The sequence below is a fragment of the Tursiops truncatus genome, chromosome 14 (assembly GCF_011762595.2).
Source record: "Tursiops truncatus isolate mTurTru1 chromosome 14, mTurTru1.mat.Y, whole genome shotgun sequence".
Taxonomy (NCBI): domain Eukaryota; kingdom Metazoa; phylum Chordata; class Mammalia; order Artiodactyla; family Delphinidae; genus Tursiops; species Tursiops truncatus.
In genome coordinates this window covers 54,777,246-54,805,051 of record NC_047047.1, presented here as the reverse complement: position 1 = coordinate 54,805,051, position 27,806 = coordinate 54,777,246, and the positions used below count along the sequence as shown (strand labels likewise).

General features: G+C 36.0%; 1 protein-coding gene across 8 annotated transcripts in view; it reads left to right on the top strand.

The window, feature by feature from the left end:
* EML4 (EMAP like 4) overlaps positions 1–27,806 on the top strand; it is a 153,759-nt gene that overhangs the window by 54,715 nt on the left and 71,238 nt on the right. For 3 of the 8 annotated variants that reach the window (XM_019942712.3, XM_019942710.3, XM_073791412.1), the window contains exons 1-2: positions 3,439–3,582; positions 13,567–13,749. In XM_019942712.3, coding sequence (XP_019798271.1) covers positions 3,516–3,582; positions 13,567–13,749 — 250 coding nt within the window. In that variant the 5' untranslated portion in view covers positions 3,439–3,515. Of the gene's footprint in view, positions 1–3,438; positions 3,583–13,566; positions 13,750–27,806 lie in introns of those variants that run through there. The other 5 variants (XM_019942716.3, XM_019942713.3, XM_073791413.1 and 2 more) reach the window with 2 other exon arrangements.

The window sequence follows — 27,806 nt, the reverse complement described above, 5'->3', positions numbered from 1 at the left end:
CCATCCAAGAACATGGTATATCTCTCCATCTATTTGGTCATCTTTAATTTCTTTCATCAGTATCTTCTAATTTCCTCATACAGGTCTTTTGTCTCCTTAGGTAGGTTTATTCCTAGATATTTTATTCTTTTTGTTGCAGTGGTAAATGGGAGTGTTTTCTTAATTTTTCTTTCAGATTTTTCATCATTGGTGTATAGGAATGCAAGAGATTTCTGTGCATTAATCTTGTATCCTGCTACTTTACTAAATTCATTGATTAGCTCTAGTAGTTTTCTGGTAGCATCTTTAGGATTCTCTATGTACAGTATCATGTCATCTGCAGTGACAGCTTTACTTCTTTTCTGATTTGGATTCCTTTTATTTCTTTTTCTTCTCTGATTGCTGTGGCTAAAACTTCCAGAACTATGTTGAATAATAGTGGTGAGAGTGGGCAACCTTGTCTTGTTCCTGATCTTAGTGGAAATGGTTTCAGTTTTTCACCATTGAGGACAATGTTGGCTGTCCCTTCTTAAGGCTCGTCCTTTGGTCTGTGTTTTTTACTCTAGTCCTTCACATCGTCTCTAACACAAGAGCTTTGCTGCATGCCCTCTTGTGTTAGTACAGCTCACTTTCTCATCGGTTCCTTCCCCAAACCCTGTAAATGTTGAACAAAAACCCCTTCAACAACCTTGCACAACTCATTCCCCACCTCATTCCATTTTCCCCCTTTCCATCTTCAACCAGATTCCTTAAAAAGACTTCTTTACCTCCAAGTCACAATTCAGTACATTGCAGTCATGCTTCTTTCCCCATCACTCCACTGAAACTTCTCTGGTAAAGGTCTCCTAATAATTGCCAAATCCAGTGGACCATTTTCAGTCCTTGTCTTTTGATGTCCTTTCAGTCTTTGAAATTATTATTCTTTTCCTGAATCTATTATTACCTTTCTGACAGTTTTTATTCTGTGTTATTTGCACGTTCCTTTCCTTCTGGCTGCCCTGAAAATAACCTTGGCCCTATTCTCTTCTCACTCCCAGTCAATTCTAGTGACTCTAGCTATCAATTATATCCCAGTACAGTTTTCAAAAGTACGTCTCTAGTTTAGGCCTTTGTCTTAAGCCCAAGACCTAGTTATACTTTTGTTGCAGTGACCTCAAACTCAGCAGGTCCAAAAGTGCTCATCATTCTACTTCCTCATTTCCCCCAACCTTGTTTCTTTTCCTTTATTCCTAGCTCAGTGAATGTTATCTAACCATTTGCTCACTATTCCAAATAGAACAAGGAGACCCTCCCCTACTTTTCATCCCCTCATCCAGTCAGTGACCATATTCCATCAATCCTGCATCTTGAGTAGCATCTTTTAAGTGCGTCCTTTAATTTCTAATTTCTAGTAGGTAAAATTCCTTTTAATTCACCTCAGCATCTCGAAGAGATTCTGTACATCATAGTACTCAAATACTTGAATGTATGAGTAAGTGTTCTGGAAAGATTGACTGTAATAGTAAAGAGAGAAGATGATTCTTGAGCAAAGAAAAACTAAGCTGAGATTAGGAACCACATACTTTCTGGCCTGACATCAAATTTTGATTTGAGAAGAAAGGAATGCCCAAGATATATAATCTACAAATTAGTAGCAGTTTACAAATGGGAGGTGGTAAAAAGAAGCCCATGTACTGTAGTGTATGTATAAGGGGAGCCTTTTCGTTACGTACTAATTACAAAGCACTAGGTTGCAGAACTTCTTGACAGTCCTTCTCTAACCTTAGGAGTCTGTGAGCAGTCATTTAATTGGGCTGCATTTGTTGTAAAGAAGAGTAGTTGAGACCTAAATTATAAAACTATAGTCTTACATTTGTCTGTTGACTGAAGAGAAACAATAAAGTACAATCTGCTTCAGAGCTTCTCACCAATCAATAGCAAGAATTTGAACTCCGTCCTAGTCTGTGCCTAGCATTACATTTCCTTTGTATCATTATATTTCCCATTCTGTCTGCTTTTATTCATCCTACTTGGTATCCCCTATTTGTTTCAGACACATTACACACACCCCAGCCCATTTAATTCCTATTAATCTTCCAAGTAGCTCCTGTATTTTGATGAATCTGTACCAGGTATTAATCTATAGAGAAGAACTTTCCCGAGTCTCACTTTAGGAAACACTCTTGATGGTTCCCACTTTCTTCTGTAAATATTAATCTAGGTCATTTTGCTTCATTCCTCTGTCTTTTATCAGCTTTGCTTTTAGTTTATCCTCATCTCAATCTTTGTAGCATAGCTCTTAATGTTCAGTTTGGTTTAGGTTTTATCCATTTGCAGTATTGTGTGTGTGGGTGTGTGTGTTTATAGTAGTCCAGTTGTTTCTGTTTTACTTTGGTTTGGTTTAAATTTGCTTTTCTTAATTATAAATATAAAGCTTAAAAGCAACAAACTGAAGAGATGATCTGTCAGTAGCTTTGTTTTGACACTTATCTCCATGTATTTGTTCTTTAATTAGCTTTAGAAGTAGTTATCAAAAGAATAAATACACGTTTCATTCATTAACTTTCACCTGCTTTTACATGGTTTTATAAGAGAGACTAAAGATATTTATAATTTCAGTTCCCTTATACTTTTACATTATTGTAAGCATATGTGGTTTGATATCAGAATATCTGTCCAGATGTAAACCATTATAGGTTACTACTAATACAGTTGTATTATTTTAAAATAATTTGGAAAATTAGTGAATTAAGAAAAGGGACTATTCTCATTGTTAATTGTATTCATTATCTTACTCTAGTGAAATGGTTGTAATAAATCAGACATGTTACACTTAGGTTTTAAAAATTAATGAAAAGTGATCATTCTTTTAGTTTCTTTAGAGTTCATGTGGATTTCATTTTATTTTAAACAAAAGCAAAAGGAAAAAGGAAATGTGACTTGCCACTTTGCACACACATTGTTTATTTAATTTCCTAGTAGAGAAATATACTCATTTGGGGGGCTTTAACTCTGTTATTTATAGAAACTATTTAATATGTTTTAGTTTCAGAAAGCAAAAACTGGGTTTTGCATTTGAAGCAGTTGTACCTTACTCTTAACCAATTGAAAGAAGATCAGAAAAGTAGTGCCTGAGGACAACCAAATAATTGTAGTGAATATTCATGTGGTGCATTAAAAATGTGTTTCTGCCTGTGCCTGGAATTTAGCCACTCCCCAAAGCAGCCCAAGTTTTTTTTTCTGTATCTTTACCCTCCTTTTGCCTGCGTGCTCTGTTTCCTCTCTCTCCTTCAGTTTCTTTGTCTCTCTTTATAAATAAGTAGAAAACTTTTCTTTAGATCAGAGAGCAAAGGGGCAGGAGAACTATCTTAAGAAGTTTTTATTTGTGCCAACATAGAAGTGCTTGGTGGTAGGCCATCTGGATCGGGAGGATTTCCTCAGAATGTAAAGTATGTCGTGAGATTTAGAGAGCTGGGATTTGCTCTGGAACTATCTGGGAAGGCAGCAGGAAACGTAGACAGAACTGGTTTATACTGCTTGTAACGTAGGTGGCAAGAATGGAAGACCGCTTGCCTGGTCTCGCTTCAGTGTGTGCTTCCTCTACATTTAGGAGCTTCTGCACTGGTAACGTATCTTTCCTTTCCTGGGGATTCAGACTTGTGTCACAAACTTTACTACTCGTGACAAAAGAAATCTGAGGATGTGGGAATGCATCTAGGTCTCTTCTGTCCCTCCCCTTCTCCTTCCTTTAAATGTATGTGTCAATAATGGCATAAATATTTGCCTACCTACTTTTATAAAGTACTTAAGACTGTACCCCCTTTATAAGCAAATATATCCTGTTGTAAGGGCAGAATGGGCTTTGTTCAACTTGTTCTTTCCCTGCGCCCCGCCCCCCAAAAGACAGTCATTATATTATTTGTGAGGAAAAAAATTAAAACAGTTTTTAGTGGAAAATAGTAAAAAAATAAAAGCGCCTCTCAAATAATAAGAAATCAGAATTGTGTAATTAAGCTTGACTTCTGCTTCTGTGAAGTCTAACCAAAAAACATCAAAAGCAGAATTATCCGATTATCTGTTTTTAATTTTGTTTTAAGTGAGACTTTGAAAAAAGTCTTAATTGTGAATGAATCCTAGCGATAGAACAAAGTAAAGTCCTTCCCTGGGACTAGCCTTCATGTCCGGAGTGCTGTAGCAAAAGTGGTTTTATATTTTATTTAACTCAATTTCTTATATAATTTATGCCAGCAGGGGAATTTTTAGTAAGAATATCTTACAAGGAAAAACAAACTTAAGTTTTTAAAAGTAGAAAATATAAGTTAACATTGTTTGTGTTATTCAGTTGAAGACAAATTAGATAGTCTTATTTTCATATAATATTGCTAGGTGGAGGTAATTAATATTGTCATTTATTAGAGAAATAAAATATCCAAGCTTTAACAGTTAAAATGCCTTATTTAATTAAAACTTCTTTGAGAGAAAAATTTGACTTTTAGAAGTAGAATATTAAGATAAATAGGAAACATTAATTCCTGCATAAATATATCTTTCTATGAGCTGTTTTTATGAATATATTTTCTTATGGTTTATTTCCAAAAGTAGATTTTAGCTGTTCTAGAATACATAATTCATAACTTTTTGATATAATACTTAAATATTTGTCTTGATGAGACAATATTTGAAGATAACTAATTCCATTTTAAAACAAAGAAAAAACCATTTAAGTTGCTAAATGCTTTCTGATTGGAATTTACTAATGTGACAAATCAGTTGTGATTTTGTTTTGTTCTTTTGAAGAAATGATGTTTAAAGACCCGATTTTCCTTAGGGTGTATTGTTTTGATTTTTGTGACTCTTATTAGCTTGAGAATATTTCTTTCAAACATTATGAGATGTATACTTTTACAGAAATGTTTTCATTCACTATGCATAAAAATCTACATGTTAACCAAACTTGTATTGAAAATTTGGGTGCGTTACTAAGTAGGATTACATCACAGCCTGAATTAGCTTTGCTTTTCTTTACTGAGAAAATAGTTTAGGTTTTTTTTTTTTTGGTTATTTATTTATTTATATTTTTGGCTGCCTTGGGTCTTTGTTGCTGCGTGCGGGCTTTTCTCTATTTGCGGCAAGCGGAGGCTACTCTTCCTTGTGGTGTGTGGGCTTCTCATTAGGTGGCTTCTCTTGTTGCAGAGCATGGGCTCTAGGCGTGCAGACTCAGTAGTTGTGGCTCATGGGCTCTAGAGCGCAGGCTCCGTAGTTGTGGTGCATGGGCTTAGTTGCTCCGCGGCATGTAGGATCTTCCTGGACCAGGGCTCGAACCCGTGTCCCCTGTATTGACAGGCAGATTCTTAACCACTGCACCACCAGGGAAGCCCCAATAGTTTAAGTTTTATTTACAAAGAATTTTGCTTTTTTTGCAGAAAATTCATCTAAAGTAAAAGTATAAGTAAGCAAAATCCTCTGAAATCCCACTTGCCAGAGACATACCTCCAGTCTCTCTATACATCTGTAGGTGTATGTATGCCTGTGGATATACAGTTCTACACAGATACAACTACACTATAAATGTTGCCTGCAATTTTTTTCTTTATAGTATGTTGTTACTCCTAGTTAACTTTCTTATTTACGATTTTAAATATATACCATCCTTTTTAAGAGCTCCGTAGTGTACCGTAATACAACTGTTTATTTAATCAGTTCCCCATTGATAGTCCTTTAGGTTAGTGCCCTCACTTTTTTTAACTGTAAACAATGCATGGTGTTGTTACTAGTTTCTCATGGTTCTTTACCCATATTAGCTCTTCTAATCCTCGCCACTACCATTCTACCCATTAAGGCCTGCCCAGTGTCTTAACATAAGTGCTTTAGGAAGGGGAGATCAGAGACTGTTTTTATTTTTTTTTTTAATATTTGTTCTTTGGATGGTATTATATCTCATATCATATACCTTTTTGAGATGGACTTTTTTTTCCCCAAAGGTTCATAGGTAACAGCTAATCTTACGGTCATTCCATTAGCCCTCAAAGCAGTCATAAAAACCACCTGGTTTAGTTGTTTTTATGACACAGAACCTCAGGGTTCTTTGGAAGTACAACTCTATCTGTTTTATCTGTTTTGGGATTTAATTTGCAAAAATGGTTTCATTGTTCTTAAAAAAAAAAAGTGAGTAATTATATAGTCTAGTCATCCACGTTCCCCATCCTCTCTCAGAAGAGAAAAATCACTAACTTCCACCTCAAAAAAGTATAATACAGTATATGTTTTAATTGTCTTTATGACATAGATGTTCCATTACCTGTGGAGGCCTCCCTGTACTATCCCCTGCCCTATACCATTAGAAGTAACTATTGTCATAAATTTTGTATATGTCATTCCCTTGCTCTGTGGTTTTGTTCTAAGCAATATATTATTTACTTTTGTGTTTTTTGAACTTTATGTAAAGTCCGACTTGCTTTTTACACTCATTATTATATTCCTGAGATTTATACATGATGTTTCATGTAGCCATAGTTTATTTTTACCACTTTGTAGTATTCTGTTGAATGTTTATATCACAATTTATTTACACATTTTATAGTTAATGGTTTGTTTCTATTGTGAACTTTTATAGTTCCAGTTTGTTTCTATTGTGAACTTTGCTGTTGTGAACATTATTGAACATTTCTGTTGGTGTATATATGCAAGAGCAGAGGTTGGGAAACTATGCCTGGCAGGCCACCTGTTTTTGTTTGTTTGTTTGTTTGTTTGTTTTTGTGGTACGCGGGCCTGTCACTGTTGTGGCCTCTCCCATTGCGGAGCACAGGCTCCGGACGCGCAGGCTCAGCGGCCACGGCTCATGGGCCTAGCTGCTCAGTGGCATGTGGGATCTTCCCGGACCGGGGCACGAACCCGCGTCCTCTGCATCGGCAGGAGGACTCTCAACCACCGCACCACCAGGAAAGCCCCTCCAGGCCACCTGTTTTATAAAAAAAGTTTTATTGGAACATAACCACACAATCATTTACGTACTTATAGCTGTTTTTGTGTTACAAAGGCAGATTTGAGTAGTTGCTACAGAGATGATGTGGTCTGCAGAGCCTAAAATATTTACTGTCTGGCCCTCACAGAAAAAGATTGCCAACCCTGCTGTAGGTCAGGGTCTATACACCCAGGAGGGGAATTGCTGGGTCATAGAATGTGTGCATCTTCAGTTTTACCAGATGATGCCAAAGTTGGTGTTACTTTTGTTTTTGTTTTTTAATCTCAAAGTCTTGAAACAGTTTACCGCCTACCAGTAATATATGAGAATTCACATTACTCTGTATCCTAGGGAATACTTGATATTGTCATGCTTAAAATTTTTTGCCTGTTTGGTGAGCATAAAATAGTGTTTCATATGGTTTTAATTTAATTTTCCTTTTCAAGATTATTAATGAGATGCTTGAGCCTCATTTCATATGTTCATTGGCCATTTATGTTTTCTTTTCCATGAGGTGTTTAGTCAAGACTTTTGCCAGTTTTTCTGTAGGATTGTCTTTCTGATTGATTTGTAGGAATTCTGTATTCAGGATCCTAATCCTTTATCACTTGGTAAGTGTAAGAACTATTCCTCGTTTGTGAATTGCTTTTTCTCTTTACTGTGTCTTTTAGTGGACATGTATTCTGAATTCTAATGTAGTTTCAATATTTACTTTTATGGATAGTGCTTTTTGTATCTTGTTTAGGAACCTCCTCTCTACTTGCAGGATATGAAAATATTCTCTATTATTTTTCTAAAGGTTTTATAATTTTGCCCTTAATTCTTTAATCTGTTTGGATTTGATTTTCATGTGTGGTGGAGATAGGGACTTCAATATACTGAATTTTAATGAATTTGTGAATTTTAATTTAACTTGGGAAGTTCCGCCATTATTTCTTCACATATTTTTTTCATCTAGAATCTTTTTCTCCTCTTCCTCTGGGACTCCAGTGACACAAATATTAGGCCTGAGGCTGTGTCCATTTTTTTCTCTGTGTTTAAATTGTATACATCATATATATAATCTATTTGCATATAATATACATACATAATATAAATTTTTTAATAGAAGAGGTCCTAATTTCAGAGATTATTTTTTCTTCTTATAAACAGTTCAAAAGGATTGGTTATCCAATATCCCATAATGTAGGAAATTAGATTAGAAAGGAGTATTGCTATAGACTGTCATAGTTAATACTAACTGCAAAGAAAGAAGCAGAAAAGGTATGAAGAAAGATTATAAGTTTGAAAATGTACTTTAAATTATTTAATTAGAAATAGCCTCCAGGGTGTCATTTTATCACAGTGCTTGCAGCACAAAGTAATATTTTCAGTGAAGACTGAGTCATCTAGAAGTTGCTGTGTTATAATTATATGCCCTTGTTAAGAAGACAGGAAAACCATTGATATTCAAAAGATGCTAGAATGTATAGGCATGCCTCGTTCTGATGTGAGGCTGGGTAGCCAACTTTTAGATATTTGTAATAGAATATCTCTGCAAAGGTAACATGTATTTCTTGACAGTTTAGAAGACAAATTAACTATGATTCACTGTAGTAAAAGCATGAGTGACTACTGTTGTAGTTTTAAAACTGTCATATTGGATATGAAAGTTTACTAGTTACTTTTTTTTTTTTTGCTTGCGTCTCTAATAAAAGAGACCTTACTTATGCCAATAAATAGATTAGACTGATGGAAAAGAAGTTTATGGACTTCTTTCTCTTTTCTCTCTTTCTTCCTTTCTTTTTTATTTCCCCCCCCCCTTAATGAGTTTAATAACCCTTGGCAATTTATTTGTAGTTCATATTTTAACCCTCAAGGCTAGAAACTATTTTGAGAAGGAGCAAGGAAATAAGAGACTACCACAGTATAAGGAAAAGGAATCAATGTACTTGCATCAAGAAGGGGGAGTGGAATTAAGCCCCCAGAAAATAGATACATTTACTGAACATATGTATTCTTAAAAAGTTTATTGTGAATGCCCATGTGGTACATTAGAGATTGGGAGAGAAAAACATAACAAAGTTTTGAAAATGGAAGGAGCAAGAGCGATGGGTTCTATTGAGTCATCTGAGGAAGGAGCGCTAACTCCAGTTTGCTGCGTGCCCAGGAGTAACTCACCTAATTTCACAGTCTTAGTTTACTTATCTATAAAATGGCAGTAGGGGCTGTTGATCTTTAAGATAGTCTCTGTTCTAGCTTTTATAATCAATGAATGCAAATTTAAGTTAATTGCCTTATGCTCTGATATGTTCCTTTATGAAATTGGAGTACTGTGTCTGAAGGAAACTTGCTTTAAGAAATTAAGCTTCAGAAGCACTGTATATTAGCTTAAATATAAGTTTAAATAACATATGAAAAGTAACATATGATACATTTTTGTGAAATTCAAATAATATAGAAATACACTAAAAAGCAAAAATTTCCCTTTACCCTTATCCTTCTAATCTCACTTTCCGAGTCAAAAGTAACCCAATTACCAGTTTGATGTGTATGCTTCTAGACTTTTTTCTATGTGTACATTATATACATATATAAATACGAAGTTTTTTGTTTATTTTTTAGAAGTATGTTTCGGTGTGTGTGTGTTTCAATAAATTATTTAGTACATGTTGTTCCCCAATTTGCTTATTTACTCCACTTGAGTCGTCTTATAGATCTTTCAAACTTCTGGTTTATATACTTATTGTTTTTAATTGCATGGCTTTCTGTGGTGTGAACATATAGCTTATTAACTCCATCCAGGGACTTTAGGTCATTTCCAATTTTGTAGCAATAATAAACAGTGTAGTAAAGAACACCACTATACAAAATAGTAACTTACTGAACCCTCACTGTATGACAGTGCTGTGCATTATTTCACCTAATAATCTCAAACCTGAGATAAGTACTAATTAGCATGAAAAAATTACATGAGGAAACCAGTCACAGAGCTGGTAAGTAGCAAACAGATTTATTCAGGCAGTGTAACACCAGAATTTATGCACAATTCTACTTGCCTCTGAAAAGGTGAAGGGCCAAGATATTAGGATATTACAGGGTTTCAGGGCTATAATCAACTACTATGCCACTTTGCATCTCTGTTGTTGCTGTTGCCTTAGCTTGAGTGACCCTGTAATTGATCATTCAAACTGGGAAAATTTAGAGAGAAAGAAGGAACGTTATAATATTTTTACTGAGATAGCAGACATGTTTGTCCTGGACAAATCGAGACACATGAACACCTTACTCCTAGCCTAGGCCACCTTCACCTTTCACACGGGTTACTGCATTACCCTCCTGCCTGTTCTCCTTACATTTACTCTTATTCTGTTCCAATCCATTCTCTCACAGAAACCAAAATAACCTTTTTAAAACAGAAATCTGATTATATCACTTCATAGTTTAAACCCTGTCTGGCTTTGTGAAAGAATATATTTATTCGGTCCTCCTGTGATTATTGTTAAGATGCAGCATGAAATAGAGTAAAGGGCACTTAAACTGAGTCAGGAGTCCTCTGTTTGAGTTTCAGATATCAAGACTAGTTTGGTGACCTTGGGCAAGCTATTTAACTTCTCAAGCTGTTTCCTCAAATACAAAATACAGATAGACTGAGGAGAGGGATGAGGTCATAAACAGGAAAGGTACTATATAAATGCAGGACATTGTTAATAGTTAACTTTTTGCTTGTTATGGCCTTTGAAAAATTGTCCTTGTATCTTATCACAGTATCTAGCAGGTTGTGGTAGGATTTTTACAAGCTGAACCACCTTTCATGTGACTGTCCAAGTTTTACAAAATAAAAACTTTAGTCATTTTTTAAAAAATCAAAGTCTGTAAAAGTTAAGTGACTTACCAAAAGTAAAAGCTAGTTACCATGCTGGTACTAAAACCCAGGACTATACCCTTGGCATTATAGTCTGATAATCTTTCCACTAGCCTTTGCTGCCTTCTCAAAAGAATTAAGGAGATCATGTGTTTATAAAAATCACATAAATATTTTACCTGTGATTATAATTTAGATATATAACCCACCTTTCATAAATTAAGAACAATTTAGAAAGGCATATCTGTATAATTTACTGACTTAATCAGGACCTTTGGCTTACAAGTGATGGCTTGTAAAAAGAGAGTTTATTAGGTTACATAATTAGCTAAAAGAAATATTAGAGTAGCTCTCAGAATTGAAGGTCCAGGGCTTCAGAGACTAGAACTGGAACTCAGGGCAGACAAGACTCTTTATCACTGACAGCCCTAGGTCTGTGTGTCCTTATAGTTGATAAACCAAGAAGGATGGGCTACACCTCTCTCTCTCTCTCTCTGAAATTTGGGAGGACTCCATTTGGCCTAACCCATATCTCACAACCATTTTATGCTAGTATTAGGTTGAAGCATATGAAATTACCAATAGTCCTATTTTTACCAACTAAAAAGGTCACTTCCTTTGCTTCAACCTATTAATAGTGCAGGGTGGTAGAGAGGAGAATGAGGCATCCTAGATTGACAGCCCTAATGGAACCTCAAAAACTGGTGGAGTTCCACAAAACAGCTGGTGTTCTCCTACCAGAAGAAGGAAAATAGGAAAGTATTCTGGGCAGACAAATATAATAGTAACCTTGGTGTAACACACATACAGAGTATGGATTAGCTAGAATTCAGCTAGAACACTCTGGAAATGAAAAAGACCTCAAATATAAAAACTTCTAAAAGAAGAAGCTGAATTGTTCTTATTAGTCCTTTTCTTAAGCATCTCAAAGTTTGACATATCTGCCTTTTATGTAATACATGGGCCCAAAGCTCTCAAATGATACTTTTTGTACTTTGAAGTTGTGTGTTAAACATTTATTGAATGTCGGACGTGTCCTGGGTACCTTCCTCATAACAATATTTAAAGACAAAGAAACTGAGGTTCAAAGAGGTAAAATAACTTTCCTAAGATTACACAACTGATTAACTATGGTACGAGAATTTGAAGTCTGAATTGAAGATAAAACCCAACTTTTCCTTCCATTCCAGTACTTCTCCAAATATTGTCATTGAAATACCTCTAAAGACAGAAGAGAGTACATATGTATGCCTGAGCTGTCTGTAGGCATATAAGGTCTTAAATATGAATATGTTTAGGCATATAAGGTCTTAAATATGAATATGTTTACTGCTCCATAATAAAGGGTGATAACTTTGGTTTTAAAATGCTGAGGGTTTTGTTGTTGTTATTTTATTTATTTATTTTTTTTGCGGTACGCGGGCCTCTCACTGTTGTGGCCTCTCCCGATGTGGAGCACAGGCTCCGGACGCGCAGGCTCAGCGGCCATGGCTCACAGGCCCAGCCGCTCCACGGCATGTGGGATCCTCCCAGACCGGGGCACGAACCCGTGTCCCCTGCATCGGCAGGCGGACTCTCAACCACTGCGCCACCAGAGAAGCCCTGTTGTTGTTATTTTTAACTCAAACTTTGAGTTAAATTGTCTGCTTAAGATGTCTGACACATTATCTCAATATGAGAAAAATGGCACACTATGTGTGTGAATGACTGACCCAGTATATCTCACTTAGGTCAAACCATTCTTCTGTGAGAACCTAATTTCCCCCCTGAATTTTCCTGCTTATAGTGAATTAGCCAATAGCAATTGATCTTTTATAAACATTTGGATTCAGATTGATCTAACAAAGTAGTGTACTCTCAAGTTACATAGCTTTGGAAGTAGTTTGTAATTGCTGTGTTACAGCCAAACTTTATTTTGTCGTTGTTCTTGTTACATACCTAAGGCAGATATTAGCTATGTGCTGTATAGAAACCACCTTTTTTTTTAAAGAGAGGTTGAGGCATTGGGGAGAGAGAAGGAGCAGCAACAAGTCTTTTACTAATTATGTAGCCATATTTGGGGGGGGAGATTCGGAGTATAATAATAAAGATAGAAGTAAAGAATGCTTTCTGATCATTGATGCTGAATCTGATACATAAAGCAAAATTGAAGTGATTTGTACTCCTTATTTTCATAAATAATTATGATAATGATATAATAAGTAAGAAGGATGCTTTTGGGCTTCCCTGGTGGCACAGTGGTTGAGAGTCCGCCTGCCGATGCAGGGGACACGGGTTCGTGCCCCGGTCCGGGAAGATCCCACATGCCGCGGAGCGGCTGGGCCCGTGAGCCATGGCCGCTGAGCCTGCGGGTCCGGAGCCTGTGCTCCGCGGCGGGAGAGGCCACAACAGTGAGAGGCCCGCGTACCGCAAAAAAAAAAAAAAAAAAAAAAAAAAAGAAAAGAAGAAGGATGCTTTGAATAGTTTACAGTCTTGCAAGTTTCCAAATGTCTACAGAGTGATATATTTAGGGAACATTTTGGTGAAAAAACTATTAAGGTGATGGTATAATATATGGAAAATTTGACTATGGGAAAATTTACATAATTTTAATTACATGTCAGCTGTATTAACTTTTACTATTTTAAATTAGTTCAAGTAGCTATGAAAATCTTTACAGAAATTAATCTGTGCAAAAACAATTTTTTTTTCAATTTTTCTCATCTTTTAAAAGACTTATCTGGTATAGTTTTTCTTATATGTCATTAGATTCTTTCTTAAGAAGTTTACTTTAAAAATATTCCATATTTTCTTTTCTTTATAGATGATAGTATTTCTGCTGCAAGTACTTCTGATGTTCAAGATCGCCTCTCAGCCCTTGAGTTACGAGTTCAACAACAAGAAGATGAAATCACTGTGCTAAAGGCAGCTTTGGCTGATGTTTTGAGGCGTCTTACAATCTCTGAAGATCATGTAGCCTCAGTGAAAAAATCAGTCCCAAGTAAAGGTAATTAAGTGTGTTGTAAGTAGGAAGAGTTTTGCTTTTTGCAACATTTTCTTTGAAATAATATATTAAACGTGTATTTTTTCAGTGACATTAAGATTGGGAATATAAAACTATAGTTTCTCTTTTGGATTACTTATGACTATAGTTTATTTTCCATTTCCTTTTTCTTCATCCGTAAGAAATTCTGAAAGTTTATTATTTTAAATTGGGAATTTTGGGGTAATGCCACTGATTGTACTTACTGGCTTTTATGTCACAGTGTTTGTGTGAATTTAGTATCTTTCAACTACGTAACAAACTTACTGAGTGCAGAGGGGGTGGGATGAACTGGGAGATTTGGATTGACATATATACACTAATATGTATAAAATTGATAACTAATAAGAACCTGGTGGCGCAGTGGTTAAGAATCCGCCTGCAAATACAGGGGACACGGGTTAGAGCCCTGGTTTGGGAAGATCCCACATGCTGCAGAGCACCTAAGCCCATGCGCCACAGCTACTGAGCCTGCGCTCTAGAGCCCGTGAGCCACAGCTATTGAGCCCTCGTGCCACAACTACTGAAGCCCATGCACCTAGAGCCCGTGCTCCACAAGAGAAGCCACCACAATGAGAAGCCCGTGCACTGCAACAAAGACCCAACACAGCCAAAAAATAAATTAATTAAAAAGAAAAAGAGAACCTGCTGTATAAAATAAAATTAAATTCAAAATTAAATTTACTGAGGGCAGGAACTGGATCATCTTTTTGTGTCTCCCATAGACTTCACATTGTATGTTGAACATAGCAGGTAGGCACTCATACTTTTTAAGTGAACTCTCTTATCATTACAGAAAGGATTTAAAGCATTATAGTTCATATAGCTTCATTCTAAGCCTGTGGTCATTAGTCAGCAGAATCATGAAGAATTTAATTTAAACTCTGAAACTTACTGCCAACCCCAGTTCAATGGAAATTTTAACTTCTAGACATTGGGGATTTTCACAGACTGGAATAAACTGTTATCAGGACCTTGTTACTCTGAGTTTGGAGCAGATGTCATGTAGCTTTTCTCTTCTTCCAGCCACCCAGAAGGAATCTTAAATTCTTTAACATTAATCAAACAGTCAAACATATCATTTCATATATCTCACTGATTTCTTGGTAGAGAAGAGTAGATGGACATAGGCATGATTATCCCCATTTGGCAATGGGAAAAGGAAAAGATTCATCAGCTTACCTCTCTACTGTAATATGTCAAAGCAGATGATTAACCTAGGGAGGAGTCTTACATAACTTCTAGGTTTTAGCTGGAGATTAGATAGTTAACCAGAATATGAGGAGCAGATGTGGAAGAAAGATTATGAATTCAGTTTCCGAATGTTGAGTTTGAGGTATGTGTGGTGTATAGATAGATACCTGTTGATAGCTGAATTATAGGTCTAGTGCTCAGGCTAGTCTTGGTTAGGAATAAAAATTTGGGAATGTTCAGCTTATGGATGATAGTTGAAGCCATAGAAGGAGGATGTAAAACAAGAAAGTGGCTCAGGGTAGTTCTTTCAGGAGCTCCAATATTTCAGCATAGCAAAGAAAGAGTGATTCATGTTGCCAGCTGCTACAAAAAGGTCAAGTAAAACAAAGACTGAGAGGTGACCATTGGATTTGACATTTATGAGAATATTAGAAACCTCTCCAAAAGGAATTTTAGTGGAGTGATAGGATTACAAATCTAATTGCAGTATTTTGAGAAGCAGGAATTGAGGAGAACTCTGGAATTAAGAGCAGCAACTGTAGCCAGCCACTTTTTTCAGAAAATTAACCTGAGCGGGGAAGAGGGTAGTAGAAGAGGATGCTAAATCGAAGACCAGTTTTAATTATTTTTATTTTTAAGACATTATAGACTGTAGCAGAAAAATACATTGAGGACAAAAAGGCAGCAGAGAGGAAGATGATGTTGGTGAGGGAGGGGTGGTGGTAATTGAGGCAAGTTTCCTGAGAGTTTGAGAAGGGATGTTAGAGCAAGTTAAAAACTATTAGTCTTAGATGGAAAAAAGACTACTTCTGAATATTGAGATATCCATTCCAATAGAATGGAAAGAGATAAAACTAAGTGGAGATTGATATATATTCACAGTTGTCAGGGCTAGAAGTTTCATTCCTTATCACTTTCTCCTCAGGAGATAGTGATGCCATTTAGGAAAGTAAGGCAGTTCCTTGCTGGTGAAAAAAAAAGGCAGTCGACATTTGGAATGGTAAGAGAGTAGAAAATGGAAGGCCACAGACATGAAAGAAATGCTCAGGGACCCTGAGGGTACTGGCTACCGAGTTGTGAAACTTTGAGGGAGGGGCATTCATTCTGCCTGGTTTTCTGATTCCCATTCTCATACCTCCCACCCTCCAGCACTCCAGGCCTTTGTGTTAATAGTGGAGAGTTAGATAGCAGGATGGTTCTTTTCCATTACTGGTTAGTAGGATAAATGTGTCAGTGGCATGGGATAAGTAAGGGACCTGAGAGTTTGGCAAAAGACTTGATTGAAACCACTTTGGTTAATAATGTTATAAGTGAGTTTTTAATTTTTTGAGAACCAACTTTGAGGATTGCCAAGATCAAGCCAGGAAAAAAAAACTTATTTGGTTATAAATTGATTTTTCTAAGAGAATTCTAGAGTTGTTAGAGTATTAATGTATACGGGCTTTACAGGGAAGGTAAACTGTACATAAAGAGAGAAGAACAGGTTTCTATAATTAATATGTGTACCCTCAGGTTCTGGCTCTATATTAAAGTATTTTTAAATCCTATAAGACAAAATGATATAGTATTTGGTTATTATCTCATTTTAAAAGCTTATTTTAAATAATTTGTATTAACCTACAATTTTAAAAAATTTTATTACGCTAAAACAGTAGTACATTATAATCTTGTGTTGAGAAAAAAACGTTTTCTCTCATTGTTTATTTACTAAGGTATTTCAGTAAAGAAATATTTATAGAGAAATTTAAAGACTGCTCTTTTTTTAATTTGGCATGCAGACGATATTTTGTATGACACATCAGTTCCTTAGCACCTACCTGTTTCAGTTTCATGAAGTACAAATACAGTTTAAATAGCTGGAGTTCCTATCCCCTAGGAACATACCTTCTGTAAGTTGTCTTTTTCTAGTTGTCATTCATAAATCCTTTGTCTGTAAAGTGAATTTAGAAACAGTTTTGTTACAGGCTCTTTAGTGGAGATTTATCCAGTTCTGGAGCCACCTGCAGCTTCTACATTGGAACATTTTCTTTCCACATAGTACCGGCTCTTACTTCTTATTAATAACTTTATTAATTAGAGAGATACTAAGTTCCTTTCCATTAATTCTATGTCATAAGTTTACTTTGACTGCCATTCTTATAATATGCTGATGTGGTTCACATTTTGAAATGGAGTCCACTAGTGAATATTCTTTAAGTTACTTTGTTACCTTAGACACAGACTTTGAATTGCTGGATATAAAATGGATTGCTGGGGAGAAGATTGATTATATAATAATTTGGGGAAATATTATTTAAGAAATGAGCATAATTCATTAAGGATTAACCACTGGATTTCCCATTAGTGAAAAAACTTGCCTGACCAGTTATGTTCTGTAATATTGATATTAACACATCAAGAGAAATACATATTTAAAGTTTTGTTAATTTTATTATTTGCAATTCTAAACAGCTTTATCTTGAAATTTATATATAGTATACTATAGAAAGTAATTGGAAAAGAAATATTAAGTGATTCTTCACTATTGTCATTTGTATGTAACCTTAAAAAGATCAACCATCAGTTTTGACAAAACAGGATTAATATATTAATGGTATAAATATTTGGAATAAACACTTTAAGCAAAGTATTTTCTAACAAATGAAAAAAATATTTTTGAAAAAATTTTTTTTAAAAACAAATTATTTTGCAGGGATTTTGTGTTTTCTCCTTCAATTAAAAAGTAAATTAAGGCTTCCCTGGTGACGCAGTGGTTGAGAGTCCGCCTGCCGATGCAGGGGACACGGGTTCGTGCCCCGGTCCGGGAAGGTCCCACATGCTGCAGAGCGGCTGGGCCTGTGAGCCATGGCCGCTGAGCCTGCGCGTCCGGAGCCTGTGCTCCGCAACGGGAGAGGCCACAACAGTGAGAGGCCCGCGTACTGCAAAAAAAAAAAAAAAAAAAAAAAAAAGTAAATTAATATAATGTTATATGTCAATTATACCTCAATTTTTCAAAAAAAAAAAAGTAAAAATCATTTCTGATACTGTAGAAAAATTTTATATGGAAATGTTTTAGTCCCTTGTGAAATTAGAATTTGTAGTATTCACTTTCACACAAATTACTGACAGGACAGTAATCACTACCATCTTCTTAAGATATTTAGAATTTCTAGAGGATTTTTCTTTAGAGGGGAGACTAAACTACCGTAGGTAAATAGGTGGAAACCTTTTATGAAGCTGTGCTTAAAAGTATAGGTCAGCTTCCTTATTGATGAAGACAGGTATTACAGTTTTGCTAGGTGGTGGTGATATGGAAACATGACTTGGCTTCAGGTATGGCTAAAACTAAATGTGTATGCTAATGGGTTAACGACATTCTCTGTCATTTCATAGTAGTATTGCCATTCAGTAAATCCCAAAATCAGAAACACACCTAACTAGTCATTTCAGTATTTTTAGTTCTGTTCTTTTAGTTTGTCCTCTCCAGTGTGCCAGCAGTATTAAAAGCTAAACCCCATTTTTTCTTGAATATATTATATCAGACACTTAGGTAGAAAGTTTTCCCAATAGTTTTTAAGGTGGCCAGTCATTTAAATTTCTCATGTACCTTCTCTTCTCTTGGAGAATTCTTTCCTTTTGACGGCATATGTTCATAATATATGCACCAGTTGCAGCTGAATCCTTGCCAAAAGAAAAAAAATTACCTGTACTTTGGAGCAAAAGGGAAGGCCCAGGGAACACTCTGGCAGTTTTAACTGCCAGGAAGACAAATTATGTCACAGCTGGTGCCTGGGAAACCCATTAAGACCTCTTGGGGTGACCAAATGAATGTAATTTGAGAATACAACCCAGTGGCAATATGTGAAGACAAGCTGTTAGTACATAGAGGTATAAAAGCACAGGAGTCAAATTATCTGAAGGTGGGAAACTGTCATTTTAAACCAGGAAGCTGCTGGTAAACCAGAAATATCAAGCACTGTGACTGCTACTTGAGAAATGAGAGAGCCCAGAGGAAAAATTGAAATTTGGAGGATGTCGGTTCTCCCCAAAAAAATATTCCTAATTATATAGACTGTGGGATAGTGTACAGGCACAGATCCGTATCATTTGGCTCTTACTCCAAATAACATTTGGGAGAAGACAGGGATTGTCATGAGTTTGCTGTAAGTGTTGTTAATAAGTAAATTACATTAATCAGGTTAGAAGGTGTGAATTTCCTTGGTGGGGCCCTTAGGATAAAATGATTCATACTTATGGTAGGGGGTGGGAGAGTATCTTATTATTTTGACAACAGATCAAAGACTTCTAAGCTGCTCTTTGTATATGACAGTAAATGGGTGGATATTGCCTCAGACCAGGCAGCAATTACCATTTACAGAGCTCCATTTCTCTATGAGAGTCAAATGCTCTTTGGTCATTTCTTCTCAAAATATACTTTAAAAAAATGAGGCAAGAGAACTAAAGTACACCTTCCTGTGAAACAAGAGGAAAGGAGAAAAGTACACATAAAACTCTAAATGGAAAAGATAAAATTTGATGAAGTACATGTAGTCCTCAATATTTCCAAAGAATGAAGCAAAGTAATTGACAGATTGAAAAAGGTGGCACAGAGCTTGAAAATGTGAAGAGAGTGGAAGAGGTATGCAGTTGGAGCTCTGGGGCATATGATAGGGAATCTGAGAAAAAAGATTTTGAGTGTTAACTAAAGTTCTTCCTTCATAGACCATCTTTACCCTTCTCCTAATAAAAAATTTTCCCATTCTTTAGGGCCTCAAATTAATTCCTGAAAATGATCTATTTTTTGTCTCTTGTTAGAATTGTTTTAAAATTTTATTATATGTTTCTTTTGGTATATATGTTTCTTTTGGTTGCTCCCGCTGGATTATAAACTATTTGGAGGCAGGGACAGTTTCTTACATAACTAGCCTTAGAATGACTCAATAAATGTTTGTTGAATTAAATGTGGGAAACAGAAAGTTATAGAAGTAGGAAGTTATTTTAAAAATTGCTCTTTGGATGGAGGGATTGGGATAGATGCAAGAATAAGAGGATATTACAGATGAGGGTAGCAAGATGGATTTCAGATTTGCAACATATGCAACAGTCCCTAGTGGTAACTTTACTGTGTGATTCTGGAGTTCAGTGAAATTCATTAGCATTTAGGAACTGTCAGGCTAAGGTATCAGAAAGTTCATCTGCTTAGGTCTATCATCAAGGAATATAAACAATAATGATTAGTATTCTTATTTCATGATAAAGTAAGATAAAGTATAAAATTTATCATTGGCCTTCAACCCTGGCCTTATAATGGTTAAAACAAACTGTGATTAAAACTAAATTAGTACCTTCCTGGTTTATAGACTTTTAGCCTAAATTTCTCTTATTTCAGCTGGGTTGCTGCTCAGAAATTGAACTACTTTTGTACCTTTGGTTACTAGAGGTTGCTTCCAGTCTTGCAGGCTGATCTTTGAGAGCGTTGTGGCTCAGACTTTATAATGCCCAAGGCTTGGGGGAGAGGGATGTATATGTACAAGCATATATACATGTGATATATATAGCTAATGATGCATTCTAGTTATATATTTGTGTACTGCATAATCATTTTTACGCTCCTTTCTTCCAGTTAGGTTCCTAATATTCTAAATTTCAAAGAATATACTTTAGACTTCTCAGGTGACAAACAATCATTCACCCACGTTCCTTTTTGTTTTCTGCACCTGCTTTACTTAACTCATTGCCTCTACCTTGGGAGATCATTCACTCTTTTATCCAAATACTAAGGATTCCCAGTACTGAGAGTTATCAGAAATTAAACTGTAGGATGGAAAATGACCATGAAAATCTTATTTTGGTCTTTTCTTGCTATTTATGTAAATATCTGGGGACCTTGATGATTTAATACTGCTCTCTGCTTAGAATTTCCTTTCCCCCTGCTCCATCTGGTGAATTCCTATCTGTTATCCCGGCAAAGCTCAAAATGTCACTCTCCACAAGGCAGAATTATTTCTTTCCACTTACTTACCATTCCTTCTTCCTGGACTCACATCTTGATTTCACTACCTATTACAGTATAACCTTGAGCATGTTAATAATCTCTCTAGGCTTCAGTTTTTTTCATCAGCAAAACTGGAATGATAATAGTAAATCCCTTTCAGGATTATAGTGAAGATTAAAGGACTTAATTATAAAGTACTTAGGATAACAATGCTTAGCACTCAGCAAGTGCTTGATAATTAATATTACTTCACATCACTTACTGTATTGACAGTTGTCTCTTTCCTTCATCTTTTCAATGCACTAGGCACTGTTTTAGGTGATGGAGATTAAAGAAATAAAAGATACTGACTTTTGCCTCCACAGGGCCTTAGGTAAAGTGAGAAGACAGCTAAGTCAGTAATTATAAAACTATATAATAATTGGCATTAAAAAGGTAAATTTAGGGTGTTGTGGGAGCTCCTAACCGAAACTGGAGTTGAAGGTTCCTTGCAGGAGATGAAATCAGCCATTCATCTTCCTTCATGGTCTTAACATCCACTTATTGGTGCCAGTTCCCAAATTGTTAATCTATATTCTAGACTTGAGCACTTAAGAATTATCTTTCTACTTATTAGATTGTACTGCTTGTATGTCCCTCAGAATTCATAAATGTAAAATTTCCCCAAACTGAAATCATCTTTTAAGCCCTAAATATTTCTTAAAACTGCCTCCTCCTTTCCATTTATGCTACCTAGCTCTTGTTTCAGGTCCCCATCGTGCTGTGCTTAGACCACTGCCCTGAAATCTGCTCTTCACATAGCCACTAGGATTTCTCTAAATGTATATTGAAGTCTTTTTTTCAGCTTAAAACCCTTTGGTGGTCTCTATTTCCTATAGATAAAATCTCCATGATCTAACTCCTGCTTACCTCTACCATCTGGACTTTCCTCTACCATCTGGACTCTGCCCTTTCTTGTTCTGCGTTCTCACCACATAAAGAGCTTTTTGTCTACCCTGCCCCCATGCCATACACACTTACATACCCCACTTTACTGTTACCTTCTTTCTGTTCCTTTACACACACTGGAATAAGATCCCAGTATTTCATCACCTCCCTTTTACCTGGATATCTCTTACTTATTCCTTAAGACTTTGTTCTGCATTTTTTTCTAGGAAGCCTTTCTTGAGCTCTGTGTCTCTAATCATCCTTACAGAATTATGTGTCTTTTCTTTGTGATGATTTCTTTTATGATCACTTTGTTCTTGTACTTACCACATGTTTTCATTGCTAGTGTGATTCTCTTGCAAGATTTTAATTCCTTGATGCCCTGGGTCCCTTATATTCTCTTGAAAACAAAAGACTAGGATAATAATAGGCCCTGAGTAAATATTTGATGGGTAGATGGATGATGAATATATGTTAATTTAGGCAAGCAGGGATGACTAGCATATGCCAGAGAGAAGGACCATCCAGGTGCAGAGCGCAGGGGAGTAAAAGTACTTAGTTTAGGAGTTCAGAATAAACTGAAGCATGAGGTGTGAGGTTGGGAGTGTCAAAAAGTGAGCCTCAACTGGTGGAGAGGGCCCATAGTGAAAGGTTTTCTTATGCCTTGCTAAGGAATTTAGTTTTTATCCTGAGGAGACTGGAGCTCCATTAAAGGATTTTAAATTGAAGAATGACAGGTAGAGTTACACTAATCCATTAATTCTAAGATGGCTATATTTCTTGCATTTTAACATCTCTGGAATTACAATGCATCTTACTATTGATTATGTCTTACAGTTCTCATAAGTGACACTTCTTTCTAATGCTGTTTGTGATAATGGTACATATAACAATTGATGTCATATTATTTCAAAGATATACAGCTTGTTTTAGATAGATACTCTGGCATGGTGTACAGAATGCATTAAGAGCAAGGTAATAGTACTGCTAGAAGGGAGAATAGAGAAACTGAACATAACCCGGAAGAGAAATTTGAGGCAGTAGTGGTGAAGATGCATTCATTTAGTCATTTAGATATTAAGTGCTTTCTAGGATTCAAGCACAGTGCTAAGCATGGGGATATATGCAAGGATCACAAAACAGGTAAGGTTTCCAGATAGATTACAGATAATTATAAATGGTTAAGTCAAAATGGATTGTAGACCTCAGTGTGAGGACTAAAACCATTAAAAATTGCACTTCCCTGGTGGTGCAGTGGTTAAGAATCCATCTGCCAATGCAGGGGACATGGGTTTGATCCCTGGTCTGGGAAGATCCCACATGACGTGGAGCAGCTAAGCCCATGCGCCACAACTACTGAAGCCACCGCAATGAGAAGCCTGTGTGCTGCAGTAAAGTGTAGCCCCCTCTTGCTGCGACTAGAGAAAGCCTGCACGCAGCCACCAAGACCCAACGCAGCCATAAATAAATAAAGGCAAATCTATCTATCTATATATATACTGTATTATTCCATTTATATAAAATTTTAGAAAATGCAAACTATAGTGATAGGAAGTAGATCAGTGGTTGCCTGGGGACAAGAGTGAGGGAGGGAGAGATGGATTACAGAGGGGCTCAAGGAAACTTTCGAGACTTCTGGCCATGTTCACTATCCTGATTGTGGTGATTGTTTCACAGGCATATATGTATGTATGTATGTCAAAACCTACATATATGTATGTCAAAACCATACACTTTATATATGTGCAACTTATTGTATGTCGGTTTTATCTCAACAGAACTGGGGGGAATATTTTTTTAAAGAGTTACAGATGCAGCAGAGGACTTAGTCACCCACTGAATGTTGGCAGTAAGGAAATGGAGGAATCAAACCTGATTTCTTGTTTTCTGGTTCGTACAGTGAATGGGTGGTAATGTCTTTCACCAAGAATAAAGTATATCACAGAGTACCAGTTTTTGTTTTGTTTGGTGGGAGGAAGGACACAGACATTCATGGGGAGATGTTCAATAGCAGTTAGATATAAAAAATAATGAGAAGGGTATGATGGTAACAAGATAACTGAAGAGTCAAGATACAAAATCTGAGCAAGAAAAGAGTATCCAGCAAATGAGAGAAGAAATGGTCAGAGCTAAGAAGAAATTCAGGCAAGGGCAATGTCCTAGAAACCAAGGACATTGTCCTTACCTAAATACTGTCCTTGCCTGAATAGTCAGCAATATTAGATGCTGAAGAAAAGCTGAACAAGATAAGGACTGAAAAATACCCATTGAATTTAGTGGAAAAAAAGTCATTGGTGATCTTGGCAAGAAAACTTTCTGTGAAGTGGTTAGACGATAACCAGATTGCAGAAGGTTGAGGTACAGATAGGAAAGTGTAGACCACTGACTCTTTTCCAAATACTTTATTAGACTTGGAATGGGGGTGGGTGGGTGCATATGTCAGGGGTGGGGTGATTAGGGGGAATACAGAATCGAGGAGTTATTTTGAGTGTACAGTCACTATTAGTATCCACAGGGGATTGGTTCCAGGACCCCTGAGGGCGGATGCTCAAAATCCTAGGATGTTCAAGTCCCTGATATTAAAATGGCATAGTATAGTTGGCCCACGACTTGAGCATCTGTGGATTTTGGTATCCATGTGGGAGGGGGGTGTCCTGGAACCAATCCCCCATGGATGCCGAGGGACAACTATGTATTTATAAATTATACATATATACAGAATTATGTATATATATGTTGAACAATGCCAGTAACTTGCTGGTGTTTAGCAAATAGAATACCTACAGGTTATTAAATTCTAAATGAGTTACAAAGGACTTATTACTCCTCATGCAAATTGTGACCATAAACAGAATATTTAGAAACTGAAGAGAGTATCCCATTTATACTAACTGGGAGAATGTGTTTGTTTTTCTGTTGGAGACAATTGCTAGCTTGATGTGCATGAAATACAAGCTCTTCTTTCTCCTTGAAGTAAAAGAACATGAAGTAACTTTTCTCTGTTTACATATTTGTTTATAAGAGAGGATCTAAAATAATTTAAAACAGAAAATTCAGAAGTAACTGTTGATCCACAGCCTATCTCACTGCTACACTCCAGTTCTTCAGAAAGAGAACATTAAAGCATAATTAATTCCTGAAAGGCTTACATCATGTGCGGATGTTCGGGGGGGTCTGATAAAGAAAATAAAATATAATAAAATTATTTGTACTTCTGTCTGTGGTGTAGCTCCAAAATTTCTGCAGTGTTGTTTTTAATTTTGTTTTCTTTCACAAGTGCCTATACAGTCAACCAAATTCAATGAGAATTCAGTTTAGGCTAAAGGTTTGTCGTTTTCAACATATAGTACTTGATAATTTTCAATCATATATTATGTTTTGAGACCTACCTTTTTATTCACATCAGCATCTTCATTTTTCTATTTTTCCATTTGTTTTACATAATAAAGATAATAAAATGACTAAATAATTGCACAAACATTTCAATTGTTACTACTCTACAGAGTAAACTTTGTAACTGGCTCAGTAGTTGGAAACCTTTATATTGAATAATAAAAAGGAAGCCATTATATATAGGCCTGAAACGGCCAAGACATCAAAAGATACCTCGTCTTTTTTGAGTAAGTATTTAGGATGAGCCTAGAATAGAGAATAGAGAGCCTCCTGAGACTGATCAAAACTGTGAGGCATAGCACTGCCATCTGATCCTGTGAAGATGAATGGTAGTTTCACAGGATACCTTGAAAGCATTTGAAGACTTCAACAGTAAACTGTAGGACTTAGAAACAGTGGTGATATGTTGATTTTTTTTTAACATTTTTTATTGTGGTAAAATATACAGAACATAAAATTTACCCCTTTAACCATTTTTAGGTGTACAGTTCAATGGCATTAAACACATTCTCATTGTTGTGCAACCATTGCCACCATCCATCTCTAGAACCCTTTCATGTTTCCAAACTGAAAGTGTGTATCCATCCACTCCTCTCCCCTGCCCCACCCCCCTGACCCCTGCCCCTAGCAACTGCCATTCTGTTTTGTGTTTGTATGAATTTGGCTACTCCAGGTACCTTATATAATTGAAATCATACAATATTTGCCCTTTTCTTCTCATCTGGCTTATTTCACTTAGAATAATGTCTTCAAGGTTCATCCGTGTTGTAGCATGTTTCACAATTTCATTCCTTTTTTAAGCTGAACAATATTCCATTGTATATATGTACCATTCGTTTGTCAATGGACATTTGGGTGGTTTTCACCTTTTGGCTATCGTGAATAATGCTGCTATGAATATGGGTATACGGATATCTGCTTGACTCCCTGCTTTCAATTTTTTGGGTTGTATATACCTAGAATTGGAATTGCCAGATCAAATGGTACTTCCATGTTTAATTTTTTGAGAAACAGCGAATACTGTTTTCTACACCACGTGTAGCATTTTATATTTCTACCAGGAATACACAAGGATTCCAATTTCTTCACATCCTTGCTAACACTTGTTTGTTTTTTTATTGGAGTATAGTTGCTTTACAATGTTGTGTTAGTTTCTGCTGTACAACGAAGTGAATCAGCTATATATATATACATATATCGCCTCTCTGTTGGACCTCCCTCCCACCCCCTCCACCCATCCCACCCATGTAGGTCCTCACAGAGTACCGAGCTGAGCTCCCTGTGCTATATGTTTGTTTTTATAATAGCCATCCTAATGGGTATAATTGGTCTCTTTTTTTGAGATGAAGTTTGGAACATTGGAAGAGAGCATGGGAAGTGGATTTTAGATTATATATGTTTTTAATATAGTGGCTGATGGGTTTTTTGTGTAACAAAAAGTTTTAAAAATTGTATTTGAAAAATCAGCTGTTGATATAGCAAAAGCAGTGCTCAGAGGAAAATATATAACTGTAAATGCCTGCATTAAAAAAGAAGAAAGATCTCAAATCAATAACCTAACTTTAATCTTAAGGAAATAGGAAAAAAAAAAAAAGAAAGCCAAAGCTAGCAATAAAGACCTGGGTGGTGGTGGTGGTTGCCTAATGTTGTGAATATACTAAATGCCACAGAGTTGCACATTAAATGGTTAAAATGGTAAATTTTATGAGTACTTGACCAGAGTAAAAAGAAAGAGTCAATATAACAAGAAGTCACCTATTTGGCAGACTAGCGCTAGATCTAATGACCAGTGATATTAGCCTAATTTAGGGGTTATTGTACCTTATTATATGTGAAAAATTTCCTGGGAAGTTTGAAAAATAAATACAGTAGGTCTCTTTCTTCCTCTCTTCTGATTCATTCTGTCTGAGGAAGGGTCTAGGAATCTCAATATTAAGGAAGCACTTTAGATGATTATGATATAAGTGGCTCCCAACAGCATATTACTGTCAGAAATGCAGTGCTATACTATCATACATGTGACATTCTAGGGTACGAAATATTTTAGGCTCTATACATAAATGTTTTTGCTTTCTGTGCTTTTATGAAGTGAAGCAAACAAAGAAACATGAAAGCCAGATATAAAAGTTAGGTTTTCTTGTGTGCATGTGAGAAAACTGAGTCTAAAAATTCAAAATTATTCTTTATTCCCAAATTTTTAGATAAACTTGCGCCTTAGTAGATGTGGCTGTTTTATCTTGTGACTGTGAGTCTTCCTGACCATAGCAGCATATCCATCACATGGGTTATTGGAATACTGGAATAAATGTTCCAAACCTTCTACTGTATAAATTAAGATAACAGGTTATTTTACATAATTATGCTTCATTTATATGGAACAATATTCTAAGATTCAACATTTATGATTTCTAGGATTTCTAATTAAATTTCAACAGAACCTGAGCTACTTCTGAAAATTGTTGATATGTGGGGAGTTGTGGTTTACTTGAGGCATAGCTTTGAATCATGCACTTTAAAGCTGCTATGTGTGAAC